General features: G+C 40.9%; 1 protein-coding gene across 1 annotated transcript in view; it reads right to left on the reverse strand.

The window, feature by feature from the left end:
- tspan7b (tetraspanin 7b) overlaps nt 1–14,255 on the reverse strand; it is a 112,184-nt gene that overhangs the window by 8,732 nt on the left and 89,197 nt on the right. The window contains exons 2-4 of the mRNA XM_063049875.1: nt 11,653–11,841; nt 4,301–4,375; nt 1,589–1,684 (exon numbers count right to left, since the gene is read on the reverse strand). Of these exons, the coding sequence (XP_062905945.1) occupies nt 1,589–1,684; nt 4,301–4,375; nt 11,653–11,841 (360 nt within the window). The remainder of the gene's footprint in view (nt 1–1,588; nt 1,685–4,300; nt 4,376–11,652; nt 11,842–14,255) is intronic.

Raw genomic sequence — 14,255 nt, forward strand, 5'->3', positions numbered from 1 at the left:
TGAGAAAACCTGAATACATAATATAGAAAACTTAACACTTTACAGCGGTCTTAAAGAGGAAGAAAGATGTTTTAGCATAACCAAAGACACCACACACCCCGGCCACTCCCTATTTGAGCCACTGCCGTCCAGCCAAAGGTTCAGGACACTAAAAGCCAGAACAAATAGACTGAGGAACAGCTTCTATCCCAGAGCTGTGGCCTCCATCACACCACTCCCACAGAACAATGACTGAAACGGTGAGCACACACAAGGATTCAAATACTTGCACTAACGGCACTTGGTGCATTACTGTGATATTCGGGTGCTGCTGCAACTTATTTTCTGCTACTTATCTATTTAATACTATTTTTTTATTACTGTCTTGTTTTTATCTACCGCTTTATTTAATTGCCTGAGAGGAAGCCAAACAGAGTTTCATTGTACCTATGTATAATGACAATAAAGATCATTCAATTCAATTCAATTCTTAAATGCAGTGCAATCATGAAGTTTCATCGTGGCAAGCAGCCCATAAATGAATGAACTAGCATTATATCAGAGGATCAGAATCAGAATTAGGCTTTATTATCTGACCTACGCTGTGAAATTTGTTGTTTTGTGGCAGTGGTAGTACAGTGCCAGAGGAAAAAGATGGTGTAAAAGACAAATAGTGAGGTAATGTTCATGGGCCATTCTGAAATCTGATGGCAAAAACTATTCCAAAAACATTGGGAGTAGATCTTCTGTCCTCCTCCCTAGTGGTAGTAACACAAAAATGGAATGTCGTGGATGGGGAGGGTCTTTAATGATGACACCTTCTTCGGGCATTGCTTCTTGAAGATGTCCTCGATGGTGGGAAAGATTGTGCCCATGATAAAAGTGCCCAAGCCTACAATGCTCTGCTGCCTCTTGCAATCCTATGTATTGGAGACTTCACACCAAGCTGGGATGCAAACATTTAAAATACTCTCCATATCTGTACAAATTTGCAGATTACTACATCTGCTCAAACTCCTAAAGAAGTGCAGCCACTGGCATGCCTTCTTCCTGAATGCATCAATGTGTTGGACCCAAGGCAGATCCCCAAGATGTTGGCATCCAGGATACTTGAAGCTGCTCACTCTTTCCAGCAACCTCACAATCAATCAGCCAATCTATCGCACTCCTGTATACCTCTTCATTGCCATCTGAGGTTCTGCTGGCAATGGTGATGACTCAATGAATTTACAGATGCTGTTTCAGCTGTGCTTAACCACACAGTCATGATTACAGAGACTGGGAGATATATGTATCCTCATACTTTCATTTCCTACTGCTTAACATGGAGTATCAATTCTTTTGTCCCAATTATGGCCCAGCTATGTTTTTATAACAATAACTTTATTTTAATTATGCTAAGCAACTGCAATTACCACAGAGATTTGCCAGAAATAGATTTATCTCAAAAATAAATGCCAAAACAAAGGAGCAGAGATGAGCAGTGGTAAAATCCAAGCTATAACCATGTCAGCACTCTGGTGTCATATTTTATAAACTCTGCCTACTTATTGTAGTCAGTTGATTGGAAAAAAGAAATGAATTTGACATAGATAACTGATATACTTACACTATTCTGCACATCATCAACAGCATGGCTCTGCTCATCCTTTCCATTGTAGTTATGAACAGCATCGGTGTAGGTCTTGAGAAAAATATCTTTGATCTGCAGAAAGACAAGAACAAGTTATATTGTTTGGACGAAGGACAAAAAATGCTGCTGAAATTACTTTTATACTATCACTTGCATAATGTAATATCCCAAACAACTTGAAAACCAGATCAGGAGGTAACCATGAATGAGAAATGCAATTAGAATTTCAACTTTCTCAGACTCTATGTCACACCTTTGCCCTGAAATGTTAATTGTGTTTCTCTTTCCACAGGTGCTCCCCCGACTACGAAACCATTCTGTAGATGGATTAGGTGCTCGAAGGGGAGAGGGAAACGTTAGTAAATATGATATAAAACTCTGACAAAGAATTTATAGCAAGGATTTTGAAGATCAGTATATATTTTAATGGAAGAGAATTGAAGAATTGAGTAATACAAGGATCTAGAAACACTAACGAAGATAATGAAGTGATGGTGGGGGAGAGGGTAAGTTAAAGAAGAAAAGGTGAGAGCACTAACAAAGAAAAACGTGCATGTAAAGAATGTAACCATATCAACACACACAAAATGCTGGAAGAACTCAGCTGGTCAGGCTACATCTATGAAAAAGAGTAAATAGTCAACGTTTTGGGCCGAAATCCTTCTTCAGATCCTGAAGAAAGGACTTGGCCCAAAACATTAACTGGTCATTCTTTTCCTTTGGTGCTGCCTGACCTGCTGGGTTCCTCCAAACTTTTGTGTACAGTGCTCTGGATTTCCAGCATCTGCAGATGTTCTCATGTGAATGTAACCATTACGTATTCATTCTGTTTAGAGGCAATGGAAAAACATCTCAGTTCACAAATTGTTGTTTGTCTAAATTCCAGTGCAGCTATAGTACATATTTTTTGTTAAGCTTATACCCTTTTTTGGCCACTGCAGCTTTGAAGCTTCATTCTACTTTCCAATTTCATATGTTGCTAATTTTCTATGAATAGAGTGGTAGGAATCTTACTCCAGGAATAATATATTGGGGTATATTTTTACCTTTTAATGTTTACCATTGTGGAATAATGTTTTCATAAATCATTCTTTCCCTCACCCTGCACTGCTGTTTAGAGCATGGATACTCCAAACCAACACAGCTCTGCACTGACTTATGCAGCACCTTGGTGGATGAAAAACACTGATTTTGAATATAGCAGAGTCACATGAATCAAAGCAAAGGATAAATTATTTTGTGGTTCTAATTAAAATAACATTGCATAAGTAGTATGTGGAACTGTAACAAGTTAGCCCTTGCTGGCTTTTGTGTTTGAGTGCAATCTTTCTTCACCTGCATCAGTTTAACCCCTGCTCCCTCCTATACCTGACCAATCTCCCTTTAAATGCATCAACACTGTTTGTTTCAGCCATTCCCTGTTGTAGAATGATGCCCATCCTTACCATCCCTGATGTAAACATGTTTCTTCTTAATTCCTTATTGGATTTCATGGTGACTGTCTCATGTTGGTGGTCTCCATTTCAAGTTGAAACATTGTCTCTCTACGCAGCCTAATAGAGATTTGTAAAAGTAATTTTACAAAGCTCTGTTAGGTCTCCCCTTAGCCTTCTATTCTCAAGTCTCAGTTTGTCCATCTTTTCCTGAAATATACACCCTAGCATTTTAGTATCATCTTTGGAAACTTGCACCTTTTCTACTTGCTTCATACCCTTTTTTGTGAAATGGTAACCAAAACTGTGTGCAGTGATCTATGTATGGAATAATTAGTCTCATGCTGATGTAGTACGACTTTTCCACATTTTAATGGTAGAATGAACTACTTTTTATTGTAGAGCCTAACTCCCGACATAATTTGAAGTAGGACCTCTTCAGAGTTCCAACATGGGTCTTGACAACTGAATTTACTCCCTCCCTTCTCAAACTCCTCACCAGCTGTTGTGCCCTTATTGTGAAACTATGTCCATCATGCCCTTTGGGGTTCTCTTTCTTAGCTGTAGAGGGAACCACAACCTCCCTAGTTAAAGCAACTCTATCACTAATACATTGCTATTCTGCTCTTCATGACTTCCCTCACTCACTATCCTGCCATCACCCTTGGACATGCTACTCAGTTGCTATATTTATATATCCGGCCTTTAATTCCTCTTTTTATTCTGAAGAACAAGAGGTACAATGTACTTGTTAGCCAAGGCAGAAATCTGTTTGAATTCCGACTCTGGCTCTTGCAAATTATTTGAGCTGGCTCCCTGAGATTCACACACTACTCTGCAGGAATTTGTGCTTTTCTTTGGGATGTGACTATATTGAGCATAAAGCTGTCCATTAATGTCACACCATCCCTTCTGTATCAAAGTGAGATGTAAATGTTAATGTATTTGCTCTGGACAGTCCTATCTTAACTGACAATTGCATTTATTTAATTAGTTAAAGTTGTTATTCAATAGCTAACACAACCAGTTCTAGCAAGCCATCCAATTAATGATACAGCTGCCACCAATACGAAACATATTAAACATTAAGAAACACCAAGAAAGAGGTTACATTAAATTAAATGCTAAATGCTAACTGCAAATCCTACATAAATTCTAGAAAGAGAGCAACCCTTAAATCTTCTCAGTTCACTAAAATCCCAAGTCGGGTAGTCTAAGGAAGCAGCGCTCTATGCGTCTTCAACATACACCCTACCTCATGTCGAAATACAAATCCAGAGATGCCAGCAACCAGTTCTGCCAAGAACACCAGGGATAGGAACATGGCATACTGAAAACAGAGAAGTGTTAATGTTAGTTATATTTAAGGTCACTGAGGTAATAAACCCAGAAATATAGAAACATAGAAAACGTACAGCACACTACAGGCCCTTCGGCCCACAAAGCTGTGCCGAACATGTCCTTACCTTAGAACTACCTAGGCTTTACCCATAGCCCTCTATTTTTCTAACCTCCATGTATCCATCCAGGAGTCTCTTAAAAGACCCTATCGTTTCCACCTCCACCACCGCTGCCGGCAGCCCATTCCATGCACTCACCACTCTCTGCGTAAAAAACTTAACCCTGACATCTCCTCTGTACCTACTTCCAAGCACCTTAAAACTATGCCCTCTCGTGCTAGCCATTTCAGCCCTGGGGAAAAGCCCCTGACTATCCACATGATCAATGCCTCTCGTCATCTTATACACCTCTATCAGGTCACCTCTCATCCTCCGTCGCTCCAAGAAGAAAAAGCCAAGTTCACTCAGCCTATTCTCATAAGGCATGCTCCCCAATCCAGGCAACATCCTTGTAAATCTCCTCTGCACCCTTTCTATGGTTTCCATGTCGAATATATCCCACAGCACTTGCCATTCTAGGGTGTAACTAATATCTGGATAAGTTTCACGATAAGCAAACTTTCTTATAAAACTGTATACCAAAGAGAACTGATGCACTCTTAAAGGCAAAGGGTGCTCACACCAATTATTGAATTTTGTTTTACTGTTTACTGCTCTTAATGGTAATTTTTTGATATTTAGAAACCTTTCATTTTATTATTTTTCAAAGCATCTTTGCTTTACATTTTTTTTACATGTGCCTAAGACTTTTGCATAATACTGTATTTATATCTGCTACCACGGATAATGATCAATTTGTATGTAGAATTGAAATAAATCTATCATTTGAATGCTTGCGTGCAGGAATTAAGTTACCATTTGCTTACTCATCACCTTACCCTGGGACAACAAAGTAGCACAGTTAGCAGAGTTGCTACCTTCGTCTGGTCAGGGAGAGTGAGGAGTTGATAGAGAGCAGTTACAGGCAGGTGGTCACGCCGGGGCCACGGGAGGCAGACAAGTGGGTCACGGTTAGGAGGGGGAAGGGGAAGAGTCAGGTAATAGAGAGTACCCCAGTGGCTGTGCCCCTTGACAATAGGTACTCCTGTTTGAGTACTGTTGGGGGGGACAGCTTACCTGGGGGAAGCGACAGTGGCCGTGCCTCCGGCACAGAGTCCGGCCCTGTAGCTCAGAAGTGTAGGGAAAGGAAGAGGAGGGCAGTTGTAATAGGGGACTCGATAGTAAGGGGTTCAGATAGGCGATTCTGTGGACGCAGTCCAGAGACCCGGATGGTAGTTTGCCTCCCTGGTGCCAGGGTCCGGGATATTTCTGATCACGTCCAAGATATCCTGAAGTGGGAGGGTGAGGAGCCAGAAGTTGTGGTACATATAGGTACCAATGACATAGGTAGGAAAAGGGAAGAGGTCCTGAAAGGAGAATATAGGGAGTTAGGAAGGGAGTTGAGAAAAAGGATCACAAAGGTAGTAATCTTGGGATTACTGCCTGTGCCACGCGACAGTGAGAGTAGGAATGCAATGAGGTGGAGGATAAATGTGTAGCTGAGGGATTGGAGCAGGGGGCAGGGATTCAAGTTTTTGGATCATTGGGACTCTTTTGCTGCAGGTGTGACCTGTACAAACAGGACAGGTTACACTTGAATCCTAGGGAGACCAATATCCTGGTGGGGAGATTTGCAAGGGCTACTGAGGTGACTTTAAACTAGAATGGTTGGGGGGTGGGAATCAAATTAAAGAGACTAGGAGACAGGAGGTTAGTTCACAACAGGGGGATGGGAACAAGTGCAGAGAGACAGAGGGGTGTAAAATGAGGGTAGAAGCAAAAAGTAGTAAGGTGAAAAGTAAAAGTGGCAGGCTGGCAAATCCAGGGCAAAAATCAAAAAGGACCACTTTTCAACATAATTGTATAAGGGCTAAGAGTGTTGTAAAAGCAAGCCTGAAGGCTTTGTGTGTCAGTGCAAGGAGCATTCGTAATAAGGTGGATGAATTAAAAGTGCAGATTGTTATTAATGAATATGATACAGTTGGGATCACAGAGACATGGCTCCAGGGTGACCAAGGATGGGAGCTCAACATTCAGGGATATTCAATATTCAAGAGGGATAGACACGAAAGAAAAGGAGGTTGGGTAGCATTGCTGGTTAGAGAGGAGATTAACGCAATAGAAAACAAGGACATTAGCCAGGAGGATGTGGAATCAATATGGGTAGAGTTCCATAACACTAAGGGGCAGAAAACACTGGTGGGAGTTGTGTACAGGCCACCTAACAGTAGTAGTGAGGTTGGGGATGGTATTAAACAGGAAATTAGAAATGCGTGCAATTAAGGAACAGCAGTTATAATGGGTGACTTCAATCTACATATAGGTTGGGTGAACCAAATTGGTAAGGGTGCTGAGGAAGAGGATTTCTTGGAATGTATGCGGGATGGTTTTTGAACCAACATGTCGAGGAACCAACTAGAGAGCAGGCTATTCCAGACTGGGTATTGAGCAATGAAGAAGGGTTAATTAGCAATCTTGTCGTGAGAGGCCCCTTGGGTAAGAGTGACCATAATATGGTGGAATTCTTCGTTAAGATGGAGAGTGACATAGTTAGTCAGAAACAAAGGTTCTGAACTTAAAGAAGGGTAACTTTGAAGCTATGAGACGTGAATTAGCTAAGATAGACTGGCAAATGACACTTAAAGGGTTGATGGTGGATATGCAATGGCAAGCATTTAAAGATCACATGGGTGAACTACAACAATTGTTCATCCCAGTTTGGCAAAAGAATAAATCAGGAAAGGTAGTGCACCTGTGGCTGACAAGGGAAATTAGGGATAGTATCAATTCCAAAGAAGAAGCATACAAATTAGCCAGAAAAAGTGGCTCACCTGAGGACTGGGAGAAATTCAGAGTCCAGCAGAGGAGGACAAAGGGCTTAATTAGGAAGGGGAAAAAAGATTATGAGAGAAAACTGGCAGGGAACATAAAAACTGACTGCAAAAGCTTTTATAGATAAGTGAAAAGAAAAAGATTGGTTAAGACAAATGTAGGTCCCCTACAGACAGAAACAGGTGAATTGATTATGGGGAGCAAGGACATGGCAGACCAATTGAATAACTAATTTGGTTCTCCCTTCACTAAGGAGGACATAAATAATCTTCTGGAAATAGTAGGGGACAGAGGGTCCAGTGATATAGAGGATCTGAGGGAAATACATGTTAGCAGGGAAGTGGTGTTAGGTAAATTGAAGGGATTAAAGGCAGATAAATCCCCAGGGCCAGATGGTCTGCATCCCAGAGTGTTTAAGGAAGTAGCCCAAGAAATAGTGGATGCATTAGTGATAATTTTTCATAACTCTTTAGATTCCGGACTAGTTCCTGAGGATTGGAGGGTGGCTAATGTAATCCCGCTTTTTAAAAAAGGAGGGAGAGAAAAACCGGGGAATTATAGACCTGTTAGCCTAACATCGGTGGTGGGGAAAATGCTAGAGTCAGTTATCAAAGATGTGATAACAGCACATTTGGAAAGCGGTGAAATCATCGGACAAAGTCGGCATGGATTTGTGAAAGGAAAATCATGTCTGACGAATCTCATAGAATTTTTTGAGGATGTAACTAGTAGAGTGGATGGGGAGAACCAGTGGATGTGGTATATTTGGATTTTCAAAAGGCTTTTGACAAGGTCCCATACAGGAGATTAGTGTGCAAACTTAAAGCACACGGTATTGGGGGTAAGGTATTGATGTGGATAGAGAATTGGTTGGCAGACAGGAAGCAAAGAGTGGGAATAAACGGGACCTTTTCAGAATGGCAGGCAGTGACTAGTGGGGTACCGCAAGGCTCAGTGCTGGGACCCCAGTTGTTTACAATATATATTAATGACTTAGACGAGGGAATTAAATGCAGCATCTCCAAGTTGGCGGATGACACGAAGCTGGGCGGCAGTGTTAGCTGTGAGGAGGATGCAGGGTGACTTGGATAGGTTAGGTGAGTGGGCAAATTCATGGCAGATGCAATTTGATGTGGATAAATGTGAGGTTATCCACTTTGGTGGCAAAAGCAGGATAACAGATTATTATCTGAATGGTGGCTGATTAGGAAAAGGGGAGGTGCAACAAGACCTGGGTATCATTATACACCAGTCATTGAAAGTGGGCATGCAGGTACAGCAGGCGGTGAAAAAGGCGAATGGTATGCTGGCATTCATAGCAAGAGGATTCGAGTACAGGAGCAGGGAGGTACTACTGCAGTTGTACAAGGCCTTGGTGAGACCACACCTGGAGTATTGTGTGCAGTTCTGGTCCCCTAATCTGAGGAAAGACATCCTTGCCATAGAGGGAGTACAAAGAAGGTTCACCAGATTGATTCCTGGGATGGCAGGACTTTCATATGATGAAAGACTGGATCGACTAGGCTTATACTCGGAATTTAGAAGATTGAGGGGGGATCTTATTGAAATGTATAAAATCCTAAAGGGATTGGACAGGCTAGATGCAGGAAGATTGTTCCGGATGTTGGGGAAGTCCAGAACGAGGAGTCACAGTTTGAGGATAAAGGGGAAGCCTTTTAGGACCGAGATTAGGAAAAACTTCTTCACACAGAGAGTGGTGAATCTGTGGAATTCTCTGCCACTGGAAACAGTTGAGGCCAGTTCATTGGCTATATTTAAGAGGGAGTTAGATACGGCCCTTGTGGCTACGGGGATCAGGGGGTATGAGGCGAAGGCTGGTACAGGGTTCTGAGTTGGATGATCAACCATGATCATACTGAATGGCGGTGCAGGCTCGAAGGGCCGAATGGCCTACTCCTGCACCTACTTTCTATGTTTTCTATGTTTTACCTCAGAGCTCTAGTGACCTGGATTCAATTCTGTTCCCTGTGCAATCTGTGTGGTTTGCACATTCACCCTCTGCCTGCCTAGATTTTCCTGGGTACCACTGCTTCTTCCCATATAAGGGACGTTATAAGGGATTCGTTTAACTGGTTGGCTGACAGACTGGCATGGACTTTGTAAGTTAGGGGTCTGTTTACTATGTTGCATGAATCTACCTGTCACTTGCAGACAAAAAGAAGGAAAAGAAAAATCATTTTTGTTCTTACTCAATTTAAAACAGTTAAATTACTGCAATTTATGGAAAAGGATACCTTCCTTTATGTTCACTGCTTCATACTTTAGGTATCTTTGGAATGAGTAGCTTGTAATGACTTACTTGGAGGGTTCATATAGATAAAGCAATTGGAAAGTGTGAGAAAGTTTTAAATGTTATGAGAAGTATTACTGGATGCCACTAGGGAGCAGGGCGGGAAACTATGTACTTAATATATCTAGCAATGATTAGATCAGTTATAGATTATGGTTGTATTGCTTATGGTTCTGCTGCTACGGTAGTGCTTGGAAAACTAGACACTAGACAAAGCACTTAGACTCTGTTGTGGAGCTTTTAGAACAACATCAGTCCCAGCATTATGTGTGGAGATGGGAGAAATGCCTCTACATTTAAGATCAATTCAGTTGGGCCTGCAGTATTGGGTAAAACTAAATGGATTCAATCACAGCTGTCCACAGTGTCTTTTGCAAGGGAAGTCGGAGCACCAAAGTAAAATTAAAAGATACCCATTTTTTGATTTGGTTAATAACTGGGCTGTGAAATTGAAACTGACTGAGGAAGACATAGTTGACCAAATTTGCTTGCCACCCGTCCCTTTTTGGCTCTTTCCAGAACCAGAAGTAGACCTATTTCTCCTTTTTCAGCTTCAAGGAAGCAGTGCAATTTCATCAGCGTTGATCACAAATGAATATTTAAATAATAAATGGGGATCTTATCTGAAGATTTCTACTGATGGCTCAGTGGACCCAGAGAGCAGTAGGGCAGGATTTGGGATGTATGTGTCTCAACTTGGAGTTAAGATTGGTCACCGGGTTTCAGATGGTGTTTCTGTCTTTGCAACAGAATTATTAGCAATCCTCTGGGCCTTATGGTGGATAGAAGACTCTTGACCACGTAGGGTTATCATCTGTTCAGATTCTGCTGCTGCCTTAGATTCTATAAAAGGGAATAAATCAAAAGCTCGTCCTGACATAGTTATTGAGATTCTCTTAGTGTTGTTTAGAGTAGGGAAGATGGGTTGTGCAGTTAGATTTTCATGGATACCTGGGCATGCTGGGGTGGAGGGAAATGAAATTGTGGATGGCATTGCAAAGTCTTCCTTACAGAGCAGGCAAGTAGAAATTAGAGTTCCCCTAGGCAGAGCAGAATTGAGAAGTAGGATTAAAAAAGGTATAGAGAAGAAGTGGCAGGAGGATTGGAAAAATGAATTAAGGGGCAGGCATTATTTTTCTAGTCACCCACTAGTTAAAAAGGTCTCAGACTGTTACTTTTTAAGTTGTAGAGATATGGTGAAATTTACAAGACTTAGGTTGGGGCATTGTGGGCTAAACTATTATTTAAAGATAATAGGAAAACATCCTACCGGATTATGTGACTGTGGTAGTCCAGAGACAGTCCAGCATGTTTTGCTGAGCTGTAATCGATACAAAATTGAAAGAAGCATGCTGCTCAAGAGGCTATCTGGCTTAAATTTATTTTGGTTTTCTATTAAATCTCTGTTTGGACATCAAGAGAATAAACATCTGATTGAAGAGTCTATTATACGTGAGACTAGGTTGTATTCGAGAATTTGAGTTCCTTGAAGTTCTATAATTAATTATACATCCTGCAGAGGGCTGTAATATGCCTAGATGCGTCTAACCAGCTGGAAATAGAAGAAGAAGAAGAAGAAGAAAGGGGGGAGGGGGAGGAGGAGGAGAAGAAGAAGAAGAAGAAGAAGAAGAGCTTGTACACTGTAAGGCAGGTAAATTAAGGCTTGAACGTGAGCTGTCCTCATTTCTGCCCTGTCTGTAGGTTTAAGTATGACTGAGAATGTTTAAGTATGAATAAGATCATCTGATGGGATTTACCACCGTACAATGCATTCAGTGAGAAACTGAAGAGCAGAGAACAAACACAGAGTTTCAGTCTTCATATCGAGTTTGAAGTAAGATCATTTCACCACTTTTGGCAGAATGTCATATCAGTCAAAATGCTTGTTTCAAATCTTAAGTTAACAAATTAACCAGTTAAACCATCAGTTGAGAAATACAATTATATTAAGGATCTATTTTATTTGTTTTCATAAGCATGTGGTATCAGCTTTTAAGGCAATGAAGCTATTTATGTGCCACTCACCAGCTTCAGCATCCATGGACTTCCACGACACGTTGCAAAGCAACCAAACAGGCCGAAAACGACAATGGTGGTGCCAGTCCCAATGAGTACATAGGGGGCATTGGTGGAGTTTTCAGCAACAAGAGAGATGTAAGTCCCCAACGTGAGTTTACCCCATACTCCAACAGCCAATAGGACAACACCCGTGATCTGCAGGAGGTGAAAAGTGCCAACAACATAAGGTTCTATCATACAAAGTTCTGCAAGGGAACATAAAGTGCATGAAGATTAAGCTCCATTTATGCCAGGATTGAATAGTATCTATGGAAATCTTTGATGATGTAGCTCTAGTTTTCCAAATGGAAAGGTTCTTTGATGAATCAACATCTGTTATTAAACCCCTGTTTTACAATGCCACCACACAACCATAGCCTCAGGATGTTCCAGACGGCTTGATTTACGTGCTGGTAATATGACATGTCTGTCTTGGACTAAAGGGACTAATGTTCCAGTGTTTCATTACACACGTCTTCCTCTTTAATGAAAAAGCATGAAAATGCTATTTATAGAAACTTTATCCTGGCATTCATAATGCAAGTGGGAAAAAGTATCAAAAACATAGCTGCTGATGGCCTCTAGTTGCCCGTATGATGTTTAAATGGTAACTATTTACAAAACTGGCTCATTTTTAATTATACGAAGATAAGCAAAACTAGTTTTTAAAGTTTACAAAAGTTTGGGTGTAACCTCCGACTGGCTATACTTACATTCACTTATGACATGCCTAACAGCATAGTAATATATATCTGTCTATTTTGTACACCCAACGAAACTGCACTGAACTGATATTTGCTGAATAGCAGTAGCATATGTGGATTAACACAAGAATCAGATGTTTTATACAAACTAAGAAGTAGGTTGCTATGATGAACCAAGATATGCAAATAGAGACTACAGGTAACCTCAAGGGCATAGGTACACAAATAAACAAGAAAGCTTGGTCTTAGTTATACTTCCCTTACTGTCATTGATTGAGCTAAATGTTGTTACGATTCTGCACCAAGCATGCATCATTTAATTTTGTTGCCCTACTGAGCATATTGGACTCACATTGACTGCAGTGCTGAACATTTTGAAAGCACTTCTCAGCAGGGATCACCTTCCTGAATATGACAATGAATGAACAACATTGCAAAAGTTCGAGAAATTTTAATGAGTGATTTTGGAATAATTTGGAAGAATATTTTTATTTAAAGAGTGATTTCAAAGTTAGCTTCTTAACCAGCACTTCAGTTAATAAAAAGTATAAAAATAAATTTGAGAGAAAAGAACTTATCAAATCCTAGCAACATAGAGTTATGCAGCATGGAAACAGGCTTTTCAGCCCAACATGTCCATGCTGACCAAAGTGTCTACCTCAGCTCACCCCATTTGCCTGCATATCTTCATTAAATCTTTCCCCTTAAATCTTTCACCTTAAACCTTTGCCCCGTATTTATAGACTCCCTTACTCTGGGAGAAAGTCAGTGAGCATTGTAGATTAGGGGACCACTTTGTCAAGCACCTCAGCTCCATCCACAAAAAGTGGCATTTCCCTGTGGCCCACCAATTCCTATCCCGATTCCTGTTCCAACATGCCAGTCCATGGTCTCCTCTTCTACCGCAATAAGGCCACTCTCAGGTTGAAGGAGCAACACTTCATAATCTGTCTAGGTAGCATCCAACCTGATGGCATGAACATTGATTTCTCCAACATCTGGTAAAAATTTTTACCCTCCCGCTTCCCTCTTCTTCATTTCTCCAGTCTGGCCTCTTACCTCTTATCCAGTCCTTTTCCTTTTCCATCGATCACCTCCCAGGTTCTTACTTCCTTCCTCACCTATCACCTTTCAGATTGTCCTACTCCCCCACCCCCACCTTCTTATTCTAGCTTCTTCCCCCTTCCTTACCAGTCCTGATAAGGGTCTTATCATGAAAACATTGATTGTTTATTCGTTTCCACAGAGTTCTGCCAGCATTTTGTTTGTATTGCTTGGACTTCAAGCGTCTGCAGAATCTCTTGTGTTAGCAACTATTCAAAATTTATTATCGAAGTACATGCTGTATATGTCACCACAAGCTACCCAGAGATTCATTTCCTTGCAGGCATTCACAGTAAAACAAAGAAATACTGTTGTCAATTTTAAAAAACCTACATATAAACAAAGACTGACAAACGACCAATGTGCAAAAGAGGACAAACTGTGCAAATACAAATAATAATAATAATAATAATAACAATAATAACAACTAAGTAAATAAATACTGAGAACATGAGTTGTAGAGTCTTGTCTATGTCCCTCATGAACCTCTATCAATCCTTGGCCTCATTAGCTGCAGAGAAAACTGTCCCAGGTTACCCAATCTTTCCTTACAATCCAATTCCATTAGTCCTGGTATATCTCTTCTGCATCCCCTGTAGCTATTGTGTATGTGACCTGGTTACACAGCAATGCCATTAATAAAAATGCTGAAGATAGGAGCTAAGGTTCATGGTTCTTTACTGGCAGAAAACGAACTTGGCACACATGTACAGATCAATATGCGCCTAATAGTGCATGCAACGACGTGTTACTAAAACATAA

Source organism: Mobula hypostoma, chromosome 6 (genome assembly GCF_963921235.1).
Source record: "Mobula hypostoma chromosome 6, sMobHyp1.1, whole genome shotgun sequence".
NCBI lineage: Eukaryota > Metazoa > Chordata > Chondrichthyes > Myliobatiformes > Myliobatidae > Mobula > Mobula hypostoma.